At 45.2% G+C, this 13,526-nt stretch overlaps 1 protein-coding gene across 29 annotated transcripts in view; it reads left to right on the forward strand.

The window, feature by feature from the left end:
* KIAA1217 (KIAA1217 ortholog) overlaps positions 1–13,526 on the forward strand; it is a 360,449-nt gene that overhangs the window by 309,207 nt on the left and 37,716 nt on the right. For 27 of the 29 annotated variants that reach the window (XR_015946371.1, XR_015946372.1, XM_060280825.2 and 24 more), the window contains one exon: positions 11,034–11,848. Coding sequence is in view for 27 of the 29 variants with exons in the window: in XM_060280825.2 (XP_060136808.2) it covers positions 11,034–11,848 (815 nt within the window). In the remaining 2 variants the exon portion in view is untranslated. Of the gene's footprint in view, positions 1–6,825; positions 7,068–11,033; positions 11,849–13,526 lie in introns of those variants that run through there. The other 2 variants (XM_035129881.3, XM_088654019.1) reach the window with 1 other exon arrangement.

Consider the following 13,526-nt stretch of genomic DNA (forward strand, 5'->3'; position numbering starts at 1 on the left):
AGTTAGAGGCATAACCACCCCACCCCACCCCACTCACCACCCCTCCCCCTCTTTTCTTCCTAACCTAACACTGTATGTAACACTAATGTCTCACAACAAATGAAACTGATCTGTAGAAAACAGAGACTTGAAAAAGAGACAATGCATGTATTTTTGGAAACTAAGAAATCACACACACACACATATGTGAAAAGGTAAAGGGACCCCTGACCGTTAGGTCCTGTTGCGGACGACTCTGGGGTTGCGGCACTCATCTCGCTTTATTGGCCAAGGGAGCTGGTGTACAGCTTCCGGATCATGTGGCCAGCATGACTAAGCTGCTTCTGGTGAACCAGAGCAGCACACGGAAACGCCGTTTACCTTCCCACTGGAGCGATACCTATTTATCTACTTGCACTTTGATGTGCTTTCGAACTGCTAGGTTGGCAGGAGCAGGGACCAAGCAACGGGAGCTCACCCCGTTGCGGGGATTCGAACCGACAACCTTCTGATAGGCAAGCCCTAGGCTCAGTGGTTTAACCCACAGCGCCACCCTGGGACGCGGGTGGCTCTAAAAGTAGCCGATGCCATAACCATGGTGCCAGTTGCCCATGACATATTTCTGTTTGGTTTTTCCCCCTGACACACAGTCCTTGGGGCTTTTAACACTTTAAAATATCCAAGCTCTGCGACAGGGCATGGTTGGCCAAAGTTGTTGAGACCATGAACAGTTTATCAGCCTCTTCATGTGACCAAGAAGCAGAAGATTAAAGCCTCCACCTCTGTCATTTCTCCTTCCTCCACAACCATCCATTACTTCCCTTGTGCTTCAAACCCTTCTCCCTCCCCCTCTTCACAGGCTAGTGGAAGCGGAAACAAGTGAGTTTGAAGTCTGCGGTGCATCCAGGAAATTAATGGAGATACTTGCAGAGAAGGGAGAATTAGAACAGGCCAGCAAATATGAAGCGCTCAGGGTTGAATCTCATTTCTGCGGACTTAATGTTATTCCCCGGCTGGCCTATTCCTCACAGGCCCTGAGGCCTTGACAGCCATCCAGAATGGTGCCCCGTCCTCCCACTTTGGACTATGTGTGTCAAGCCGGAAGGCAAAGAGGGAGAAGACCCCGTTTCAGTATTAGAGCATTCAAAGCTAGTTAATAGGAATTAATTAAATTCAGGATATTGCAGGGCAAGATAGACAGAGCTTGAGGGCTCCTGATAAAGTAATTAAAATGGTGGGTGACGCTTGAGTGGTTTGTGTGTATTATCAGAACCGTGAGATTGAATTACAGCCAGTCATCAGCTCATGCATTATTTATACTGCTGTATCAAAATATTTTTAGAAAAAATTAAAAAAGAAGAAAAACAATAAAGCAAGTTTAATTCTATAAATGATACGAAACATTTTTGGGTGCCGGCCTTGAAGCTAGCTCTCTCTCTCTCTCTCTCTCTTGGCCTCAATGCATTGGGAGCTAGCCTGCCTTGTACAGGCTGCGTGCAAACATCCAGTCAAATTCCCTACCCATTTATAGGTGAATAAATAGTGGGGAAGAGGGAGGATTCCACTGAATTTCTCTAGGGGTGGCAGAAAAAGTATTCCAACAGATTCGCAGGGATGTGGCTCACCGTTAGCAGTGGCAATAGTTCAGCTTCCTTCTCCCATGTTCCCCACTGCCCACATTTTTTAAAAATCCTCCCCCCCCCCTTGTGTTGGCAATCTGGTCACCATTTTGCAACCTCTACAGACAAAGTGGGTGCCATTCCGGGGCATGATGGCCAGTGTGGAAATGGTGGCCACCCCACACACAAAAAAGAAGAGGAGTATTTGGAGCAAATTATGCTCCAAATTGTACTGCCATTGTCTTTGTATCTTGTCTCCTACTAACAATGATAAGTTTTGAGAAGGATGGAGACCAGCAGGATTTTTTTCTGGTCTTGGCACCCTTTCTGAGCTTTTTATTCTGGAAAGTCCCCTAACTTTGCCAAGAGTTCTCTGTACAAGCTTGGAACAATGCAAACAATTACAAGGTGAGTCATGGTTAGCTTGCTTAATCTGTACATGTAGCCCTGGTTCGTATTTAAGGCTCCATGCATGCAATTGGAGTATTTGCATTCATCCCTGAGGCCTACTCTTTCACCCTATTGCATATACAACGTACATGATTTAGCATCAGGATTCTTGCTTTCCCTTCTCGTTTTTCATGTTAAAATCTGTGTACTGGTGCTCTAAAGCTTGACCTGCATATGTTTGCACAAAGAATCTGATCTGGCCTGGCCTGGCCTCTCTGTTATGCTAGGCCAAAAGCACAGTGAAGGAAGCTAGTGACATCCACAGTCCAGTTTCCATGGAGACAGCACCACACATGCTGATATTTTGGGACTGGGCTCTTGACCCTTCAGCCATTCTCCTCCTGGAACATGAGGTTACTCCTCAGAATACTTGCAGACTGTGTGTGTTTGAGTGTACACCAATTGTGCATTTGGGCATAGGGGAGGGGAGGGGAGGGAGGGAAGCAACACATGTGTCTCTGCTGCTTAAACAATGACCAAGGCTTATTCAGTGCAGAATACAGATAACATGCCACCCCTCAATCTCCACAGCAGGGCAAGGTGCCAGGGAGTTCCAATCGCTTACCCAGGGTCTGCGTTTCCTTTGCAAATGAGCCACAGCGGAGACTGTGGTGTCTTTATGATGTACGGCTTATTTACACACATGTACAACCTGAGCCTTGGAGAAGGAACTGGCAACCCACTCCAGTATTTTGCCATGAAAACTCCATGGACATAAAAAAAGGAGAAGCTTTGAGAAGGAAGTGAGAGTTTCCAAGGCATGCTCTGGTTCATGGGGTCACGGAGAGCCAAACACGACTAAGACGACTAAACAACAACAACCTGAGCCTACCATGGAGGGGTTCAAAACATTACACTCCAGGAGGGTTCTGTTTCTCTCATTCCTGCAGCCTTGGATTCAAACTGTCTGCCTACATTGTACCCTGATCACCCACTTCTCAACTTGCTGCTACTTAACAGACGGAGTCCTTTTTCCCTCAGTCACATCACTAACTGATAATCCTAAAACTTCCTCCTAACAAAAACTCTGGCATTGTTTTCTGACTAGTGATCTCAGAGCTTGGGGAGGGGTGCTCTCTCCCCCCACCCCAATTTGCTGGCTGGCACAGAGTCTTTGCTCTCTGCTTTGCTTCCTTTGTCCTCTTTTAATGATCCATCTCCCCAGGTGATTACTAGACATGGGAAGCTGGTTTGACCTGTATTTTCACATGCAAAGTCCAGCATCTAGCAGCCCATATTAATACTCCAAGCACTGGTTGAATTCTAACACTTACTTATATCCAGGAATTAGGGGTGTCTTGCACCCACGAACTCATAACAATACTATTCAGAAGCTTAGGAGCAGCACTGGAAGCTGCCTTGAACCAAACCATTGGTTCATCTTTCTCAGCACTGCAGCTTTGCAGGATTAGTCAGGAGACATTCTCAGCCCTACCTGGAGGTGCCAGAGGTTGAAACTGAGACCTCTTGCATGCAAAGCAGGTGCTTTACCACAGACTCATCAGCTGCAGGTCTGACGGTTGTTGTTGTTGTTTAGTCGTTTAGTCGTGTCCGACTCTTCGTGACCCCATGGACCATAGCACGCCAGGCACTCCTGTCTTGCACTGCCTCCCGCAGTTTGGTCAAACTCATGTTCGTAGCTTCGAGAACACTGTCCAACCATCTCGTCCTCTGTCGTCCCCTTCTCCTAGTGCCCTCCATCTTTCCCAACATCAGGGTCTTTTCCAAGGATTCTTCTCTTCTCATGAGGTGGCCAAAGTATTGGAGCCTCAGCTTCACGATCTGTCCTTCCAGGGAGCACTCAGGGCTGATTTCCTTAAGAATGGATAGGTTTGATCTTCTAGCAGTCCATGGGACTCTCAAGAGTCTCCTCCAGCACCATAATTCAAAAGCATCAATTCTTCGACGATCAGCCTTCTTTATGGTCCAGCTCTCACTTCCATACATCACTACTGGGAAAACCATAGCTTTAACTATACGGACCTTTGTCGGCAAAGTGATGTCTCTGCTTTTTAAGATGCTGTCTAGGTTTGTCATTGCTTTTCTCCCAAGAAGCAGGCGTCTTTTAATTTCGTGACTGCTGTCACCATCTGCAGTGATCAAGGAGCCCAAGAAAGTAAAATCTCTCACTGCCTCCATTTCTTCCCCTTCTATTTGCCAGGAGGTGATGGGACCAGTGGCCATGATCTTGGTTTTTTTGATGTTGAGCTTCAGACCATATTTTGCGCTCTCCTCTTTCACCCTCATTAAAAGGTTCTTTAATTCCTCCTCGCTTTCTGCCATCAAGGTTGTGTCATCTGCATATCTGAGGTTGTTGATATTTCTTCCGGCAATCTTAATTCCGGCTTGGGATTCATCTAGTCCAGCCTTTCGCATGATGAATTCTGCATATAAGTTAAATAAGCAGGGAGACAATATACAACCTTGTCGTACTCCTTTCCCAATTTTGGAAAGGTCTGACGGTGAAGACTGCCTATGCCCAGCGCCAAAGGGGTCTGAGAAAATCATCTCATTGCTCAAGCCAATGAGCAAGCAATGGCCTGTTATGGGTCAGGCTCTGAGAGTTCCATCTGATCTGTTGGTGTACAAGGGCTTGCTTGCTGGTCTTATAGGTCTCCCTGGTCTTCTTGCTTCATCAAGAGCTGTGTGACGGTACACAGGCTGTCTTCTCTACAGTTCCTGCAGGTCATAAGCTCGTAGACCCGGAGTGGTCGTGATGCTCAGTGTGTGAAGGAGGAAAAGAAGTGGGATTGTTTCATTCTAAATCAGACCAGACTCAATTTACACCCATGGAAAAGAAGCGGCTTGGCTGAGCAGCCCACCCCACCCCATCTATTGGCCGTGGCATGCTGCCCACCTCCACCACTTCACCAGTGTGCATCTAACTTAGCACAAATACTGGTCCCTAATAAGCTGCAGGGCATTATGGTTATTCACCTTGGCTGAGCCACTTAACTCTCACTCCCATACAGTGCTCATGCAGCTGTAAAATTCGAACAGCGGCTTCTCTCCTGCAGTGAAGCTTGGCTCATCTTCAGATATGTTATTCAGGATCATCCTGGTGAAAAGCAATGAAGAAACGGGTCCGTTGTTGTGACATAGCCTCGTGTGTGTGTTTGCGTAAACAGCTCTGTGTGTGCAAATTTAAGCTGCATGTGTTATTGGTAACAAGGTTATAAAACAGACAGGGCCAGTGTTTTCCAACTTGGTTTGGGTTTCAGCTTTGCTGGGATCGCTGCTATTTGGCTCCTGTGGGCCCAGGGACCTCAGACTGGAACTGAAGTGGCAGAAAGGGAGCATGCACGAGTCAAGCAGGTGGAAATCGTTGAGTGGTGAATTGTTAGAAACCTAGCCAGAAGGATAATGTAGCTCAAGAGATGGAGAGGAATGCTTATAGTACCCACTTTAAACAGTCATTGTTTCCCCCAAAGGAACCTGGGAACTATAGTTTCTAAAAGGTGCTGAGAGTTGTTAGGAGACACCCCTATTCTCCTCACAGAGCTATAATTCCCAGAATCCATTGGGAAAAGGAATGATTGATAAACCAGCTCCATGATGGAAATAGGAGAATAACATCCCATTCTAAAATAGCAGGCAGGAACATTTTTAATGAACAACACATGGAGAATCAAACTGGTGTAATATGTTATCACTGCAAACTTGCTGCCTCTAATGAAATTGCCAATAATGCTTCAACGAGCCAATGAAGATGTAATAATTACAATGAACCACCAGTTCATTGAAGTCAGCATTTTGGCTCTTAACACTGACCGGCCAGCTGCCTCTGGGAGGTTCAGAAGCAGGGCACAGTTGTGATAGCCCTCCTGTTGCTAATTCCCAACATCTGGCAATCTGCATATGGGGTCCTTGAAAACAGAGGTTTTGCTTTTTGTCTCTCAGTGACTATTTACCAGAAATAAGTCCATCTACCCTAGTGCTGCTCTCTGTTCAGGAGTGGCAAATCCACCTCATCATCTAACATTCAGTGCATTTACACTAACTGTGCAGTTCTCGCGGCGATAAGTTCTGCAGGTGGGTTATGATTGTTTCTCTGTGTGTGTATACCTAGTGCAAGCACTTTCACCTGTAAGAAGCAGCTAACCCAGCTTTTGTTCTAAACAAATGCTTTACGCCTGCATTTTTATTTTACTTCCCCTCCAGCCCAACTTAATTGCATGTGTAATGTTCTGCAGATAGCAACGGAATTGATTTATGACGGCTGCCCAAAGTCCAACTTGGCAAAGTAGCAAAGGTAACTAGTTAATCAGTAGACATGCTCCTGGGTTGCCCAGGTGCAGCTAAAGACAGCCTCCCATTTCATCCATTTAATGGTTGCCAGTGAACCAGGCTCTGCATAATGTGTGTGGTTTTTAAGTTGCTCTGATAAACAGGCTGTGGGCTTTTGGTTCACGCTTCCAGCATCTTGTCCTTGTTAAATCATAAGCAGTTTAAGATCTTGTCCTCCTTCTGCAGTCAATTGTAGGGATATTTCCCATTGGTTTTTCTCTCCACCCACCGCTCACTTTCTTCTCTTTTCTTTCCAAAACAAAGTCTTGTGGTTGTTCCCTGCTTCCTCTCCTTGGAAAGAATAGACTCTTCCAAGTTGGTATCATCTGTGCATTTTAATACGTGTGCTTAATTCACTGGCTCATGCGCAATCTGGTATGTTGCACAGTTTGTGACTGGATGACATGACAAGGGAGGGGTACTTAGTGACTAATTTCTAGAGGGAGGAGAAACTGAAGGTTTGTCATGTGGAAAAGTACTTTAGCCTATTGAAGCAATGTTGTTTAGAGAATCAAGTAGAGCAAGAACGGCCCACGCTGTATGTGAGCTGTGAGACTGAAGAGCTTTCTTAACACACAAGAACCTTTTCCAAGAAGGATATATTATATACATATTTTTAAAATCTCATTCTAGACTGAATCTTTAAAATTTGGAAAGCAAAAAAAGAGCGGTAGCATGTGGAATGCAGACTAACCATCTCATTGCTCTACCAGTAGAGCTAATTAAATTAATGTAAGTGGCTTTTATTATTTGGAAAGGAAGAAACTTTGGAGTGTCAAGCATCAATATTTGGCTTGAAATGTTGCCTGCATGCTTTTTTCTTTTAATATTGGTTTATCAGCATCTAATGAAGTATTTGTGAGATAATAACTAAGCATGGTTTAAAAATTTGTGTCTGAGGGGAATATTTGGAGGCGAGAGTTCCTTTTGTGGACTTGGGAGATAATAAAAAATAATGTGCTGCTGCCTTTTTAAGGCAATAGAGAGGTGGGGTGCTCTTCTGTGGCTTGCAATTTACAGATTACTTGAATTTTGGTATGAAATGAAGTTGTTTTAATATGATGATAAATAGAGGTGATTTGCTTTCCTGGTGGGGCACTCAATTTATTTGTGTTAAGGAATGTATGTAAGAGCAGCACCTGACCCAAATATGCAGATGTAAGAGTTTGTTAGGGGTGCAGGCATACACTGGTTTTTTAAAAAGCAATGGAATAATAATAAAATTAAAATGTAAACCTCTGTAAACTAAATGCCATTATTGTGTGTGTGTGTGTGTGTGTGTGTGTGTGTAGAGGTATCATATAGAATATAAATAGGGAGGCCACTTGTACTAAATGCTCAAAGAGGTTCAACAGGAAGAGCTACGTGACATATGCAGTTAGAAGTGCATAAAAGGAAGCACTCTCTGAATGTGATTGGGCTGCAGATTTGCTGGTCATCCGGCTAGCGCCATTTCACACAAGATGAATTTCTTAGGAGAGAAACACTTCTTCATGGGAAGCCGTCGGAAACACCTACATACTCCTCTGCTTGTTTCTTAGACTGGGAAGCCAGGATCAGCCATAACTTCATAGCAGGTGCACTGCTTGCTGGTGTCTTCCCATATGTCCCTTCACCCATGTTGTCTTGGGTGAATCAGGAGAGCATCCGTGTTCTGTTGTAGCTCAGTGGTAGAGCATCTATTGGTATCATCCAGTCAAACCACTAGAGCCTGCCTTCGCATGCAGGGGAAGTTCCCAACTCACCAAGGGTTTGAGACCGATATGTTAGCCTCACCTGGTTTAGCCAGCCAGTTGAAGCATTTCCCAGGATGTGGCTGGCCGCTGTTGCATGCTGACAGCTTCTATAAGATGCCGGTGAGAACTGAATGCAGAGTGGGAACCAAAGGTGGATAAACTACCCCCAAGGAGCATGGTGTGTACCCCACCAGAGGTACTCCTCCTCCTCCTCTAATACCCGATACACTACCCCATGCACTCATGAAACAGCACATAGAGTGGCCAGGTTCAGACCTCACTCTAAACCATAGTTTATCATGGCAAAAATGAGCCAGTGAGCCATGCCCCTTCTTCCTGTGGCATGGCAGTGAGGAGGAGTTCAGCAAAAGCCTTTCCTTCTAGTTTAGAAGGAATAAATAAGCTGCAGCTGATTGTCATCTGTACATGACAAACTCTTAACTACGGTTTGTTTGAAGCAATGCAACTTCAAACCATTGTGCTATTAAGTTAGGTTGTTTAAACTATGCTTAACATTAACATTAACACTAAACCAGAGGTCGGCAACCTAATGCCCATGGGCTGGTTCCAGCCCATGAGCTTCCTGGAACCAGCACATGGCCATTCCGTAGATTGGCATGGGGATTCCATGCTTTTCCTCCCACGGCACCAATTTTTTTTTTCTTGCTGCGGGACTGACTTCCAGGTCAGAAGAGTGCTGGAAATGGTGTGCGCACATGCGCATGGGTGCTCCTCCGTCCCGGAAGTGCGCCAGAAATAGCGTGTGCACCTGGAGGAGTGCCCATATGCATATGTACATACTAAATTTCCAGCGCTCTTCCCACCTGGAAGAGCACCGGAAATGGCTTGAGCGCACGCATGGGCGCGCTCGCTCCCACCCACCGAGAGGTCTGCCGGGGAGTGAACCAAAAAATGTTGCTGATCCCTGCTCTAAACTGTGGTTAATTGAAAATAGAAATGAAAGCTTCTGTTCTCCTTATGGTTGGGCGAGAAGAGAGCTGGGGAGGGGAAAGCACATAAGGCAATTTGTACTTTCAGTGGGAAACCAAAGGCTTACGTTACATAATGTGTGAAAAGACCCTAAGTCAGGCATCCCCAAACTGCGGCCCTCCAGATGTTTTGGCCTACAACTCCCATGATCCCTAGCTAACAGGACCAGTGGTCAGGGATGATGGGAATTGTAGTCCCAAAACAGCTGGAGGGCCGAGTTTGGGGATGCCTGCCCTAAGTTATAGACTTGGTAGACTGATTTGTTTTGTTTTTCTACATTTCTTTTTTTATCTCCTGCACCTCCTGCCACGCCTTATTTTCCTATTTACTTTTTGAAGTTGCTTGGCTACTTGCCTTCCCCTTCTTCTGGTGCCTAAGGATACAAACCCTCTCTTTGACCTCTGGCCAGAAAAAAGAGGCCTCTGCAAACTCCCAGCTGTGGAGATGGGTGTAATAGGAGCCGATGTTATTTATATTCTGGCTTGGGAATTGACAAAACAATGAAAAATAAGCAGGTAGGTGGGGAAGGGAGAGAACTGAGCCCTTTGTTTTGGTAGCAATGCAGAGCACCTTGTGACAGCTACTCCATGGGTAACATCCTCTGCCTGTGCCTAAATTGTGGAAAGATGGTTTTTCCTAGTTAAGGTCACCATCCAACATGTGGCACCTCCTAAGTTCCATGGCTGTCAGAGTCATTTGAGCTCAATGTAATTGTGCAGATGCTTTGAAGCTCATAGTGGATATATTCAGTGGAGCACCATGTTTGCAGTATGTGCAAGATGCACGTGCACACACTAAACATCTTGTTTTGGTGGTGGCTGTTGCACCAGAAGAACAGCTGTAGGGCAGTCAGTGTCCATTTTTACACCCCATAAAGAAGTCCCATTCTACCCATATAACTTTCAACGTAACCACATGGGCTGTATCTGGCTGGGAAGGTTCAATGGGCAAAGATTTTGAACACATGTCTAGATGCAGGTCACCCCTAACTTAATTGGCCTTTTCATACAAAGCCTTGTTCCATACGCGGATCATTTTATGATGTCATATTTGGGATTCATCTTTAGGTTCACCATTTGCTTCATTTTTCTGCATTGCAAAGGAGGAGCACAAATTCCTCCCCCTCCTTCTACCCCCACTTGTTCATTCGTCTTGTCTCTTAAAACTGTAACAGATTGTGCCAAAAGTTGCTCCGTGTGTGCATTTTGCTTAGGTCAGTCATGGCCAAACTTGGCCCTCCAGCTGTTTTGGGACTACAACTCCCATCATCCCTAGCTAACAGGACCAGTGGTCAGGGATGATGGGAATTGTAGTCCCAAAACAGCTGGAGGGCCGAGTTTGGCCATGCCTGGCTTAGGTAGAACGCAGCAAAATGGTTTTCTGAAATCAGAATAATGTTGATATAATCAGTGCTTTCCCCCCCAATAATAATAAGTTCTGGAACTCACCATGAAGTTGTTACAGTAAGTCGCTGGCCCGCAATGGTACCCAACTGAGAACCATGCTCTGGCTGAAAAAAGGCACTGAAAATAATTATGAATTAGTATGTGTATATACAAATAATGATCTCTCATCTGGGGAAGGCTCTTTAGTATTGTTGAATATTGTATTTACAGGTAGGTAGCCGTGTTGGTCTGCTGCAGTCGAAACAAAATAAAAAAAATTCCTTCCAGTAGCACCTTAGAGACCTTAGAGTTTGTCATTGGTATGAGCTTTCGTGTGCATGCACACTTTTTTCACACAAAAGCTCATACCAATGACAAACTTAGTAGGTCTCTAAGGTGCTACTGTGCTACTGGAAGGATTTTTGTTTTGAATATTGTATATTATTCAAACTATACCTCTAGAATTAGATAAAGTATAGGAGCAATAATTTTCACTTTCAAAATTTGATTTTTAATTTTGTGTCACTGCATCCTTGCCTAAGATAACCCAGAAGCGTGCCTCTTAAGTGGATTTCTTTGTGTTACAGATGCAGAGAGAAATCTTCCCGAATTCTTCTCGGCCAGGATCCACTGCACATCCCCCCCATGCACTGCCAATCTCTCCACCGGCTACGCCAGTGCCCCACTCCATGCCTCCTTCCCCATCCAGGATCCCCTATGGCACTGCCAGGCCAGTTGGCGGCCCCGGCAATGCCACCATTCCCAGGGACAGGCTCTCAAACATGCCAGCCTCCAGATCCATCTCGCCGAGCCCCAGTGCCATTTTGGAAAGAAGGGATGTGAAGCCCGATGAGGACATGGGTAGCAAAACTCTTACTCTTTTTCGGAACGAGGGGCTGTACGCCGACCCTTACTTGTACCACGAGGGCAGGATGAGCATCGCGGGTTCACATGCGGGGCACCCTCTTGACGTTCCCGACCACATCATTGCTTACCATCGTAGCACCATGAGGTCTTCAAGCACTTACTGCAACCCTCCTATGCAGCCTGAGATCATGGAGCAGTCGCTGTACCGGCAAAAATCAAGGAAATACCCCGACAGCCACTTGCCGACCCTGGGCTCCAAAACTCCTCCTGCCTCCCCTCACAGAGTAGCTGATGTTCGGATGGTAGACTTTCACGCCCATCACAACTCCCAGGTGTCTCCTCACACCATTCACCTTGAGAGGTCGTCTCCAGGTCGCCAGTCCCTTAAGAAAGACCCAGGGACGCCTGTGTTCGTAGAAGCAAAACCACGAAATGTCATGGGCTTACCTGGCATGGCTGAGGTAGTCCCGTCGGTACCTGACAAGAAAGCTTTTGGCTATGGATCAGCAGTGATACCCAAAGAGAATGAGACCAGGTAAGGCAGAGCAAGATGATATGGCTTTTGTCTGGATGAGTGTGTGTCATGTGACAGCTGAAGGACAGGTAAGATTTGAGTCTCCTGTGTCCTTCGTCACTGTGGCCTCTTAGTCTTGTGTGGCAGCCTCAAAAGACCCAAATGAGAAACGGGAGCCCTTCCCCTGTGGCTCATCCTGCCTATTGACAAGCTATAGGGGTACATTCTATTGATGCATCTTGTCCACTTCTAGGCTTTGTAGAGGACCCTTGGCAGTTTTTCAACTTTATGTGTTCTTTGTTCTTGACATGCTTACATATGGCTATGTGATATAGAGGAGATACTCTTGTAACCCTGTTTGCCGGATTGGATTCTGACTTAGAATTGACCCACTAAAGTTAGTGGGACTGAAGTTATTGATGATTAACTTAAGTCCCATAGATTTTGATGAGATTAATAATAATAATAATAATAATAATAATAATAATATTTATTTATTTATTTATTTATAGCCTGCCCATCTGGCTGGGCTTCCCCAGCCACTTTGGGCGGCTCCCAACAAAATATTAAACAGAATAAAATTCCCTAAAGATGTGAGCTAAGTATGACTAAGTCTGGATCCATCCTATTATCTTGTTGAGTAAATAATATGCACTAAAAGCAAATAAATAAAAGGAAGCAGAGAGAGAGAGAGAACAAGCTGTACTTATAGAAATTTATTTTATCTTAATGTATGATCCATGGTGTTTCTCACTCGATTCTCATGAATCAAGTGAGTTATGCTAATAGGGTGAAAACGATAAAACCAGTAGGTCCTGCCCTCTGACCAGTAGCCCTGGTGGCAGGCAGCAGGGATCTGCATTGCTCCCAGTTTGACCATCAGGGTGACTGCCACTTTCCTTGCCTAGTAGCTAATTCCAGATTTCTTACATCATGAATTAGAATTTATTGTGTCGGTAATGATTATATGAGGTAGCGATAATTGCTTTTGAGCTGTAAACACATCATGCATTTAATCTAGAAACAGCCATCATAACAGCTTGTGTCTCCAGCACCAGTCACTTGTCCAGCCGTACCTCATTCCTAACCACAGATTCCTCCCCCCCCCCCCACAGGTCCCAGAAGTCGAATATGCTATTACTTTGTAAGCTGCTGCAGAGCCTCCTAAATGCTCCCTTTAGGGCCAAGAGTGGCTTATTCTTGTGAAATTGACAATGATAAATAGACCATTTTCATAATGGTGCTTCTGAATATATATACGTGTGTGTGTGTGTGTGTGTGTGTGTGTGTGTGTGTGTGTAACCTGTGGTTCAGGTGCAATATTGAGTGCATTAGTAAAATTATGCAGCCACCTTCCTGCTTTCTTTTTCTTTTTAGAAAAAGAACTTTCTGTGGCTATGAGGCCATTTAAGAAGCTTCTTCAGAAAGCGAAAAACCATTTCCACAGATTAGTCTGTTGTCTAACCTCGGAAATGCTTACAATGCCTCTGAAGTCTTAACTTTAAAACCGTAAAAGCAATTTGGTTTGTAGCAGTTTAAAATAGCAAATGCAAAGCGGTCCCAAATAGTGAGCCAATTCTGACTTAGCCACAGATTGCCAGTCCTTTCCAGGCTAGTTGTTCAATCCGGCAGGCAGATGCCTTCCTTGCATGATGTATCCCTTGGTGGTGGTCTTTACCCAGTTCTAGAAGACAATAGT

The sequence above is a fragment of the Zootoca vivipara genome, chromosome 11 (assembly GCF_965207765.1).
Source record: "Zootoca vivipara chromosome 11, rZooViv2.hap1.1, whole genome shotgun sequence".
Taxonomy (NCBI): Eukaryota; Metazoa; Chordata; class Lepidosauria; order Squamata; family Lacertidae; genus Zootoca; species Zootoca vivipara.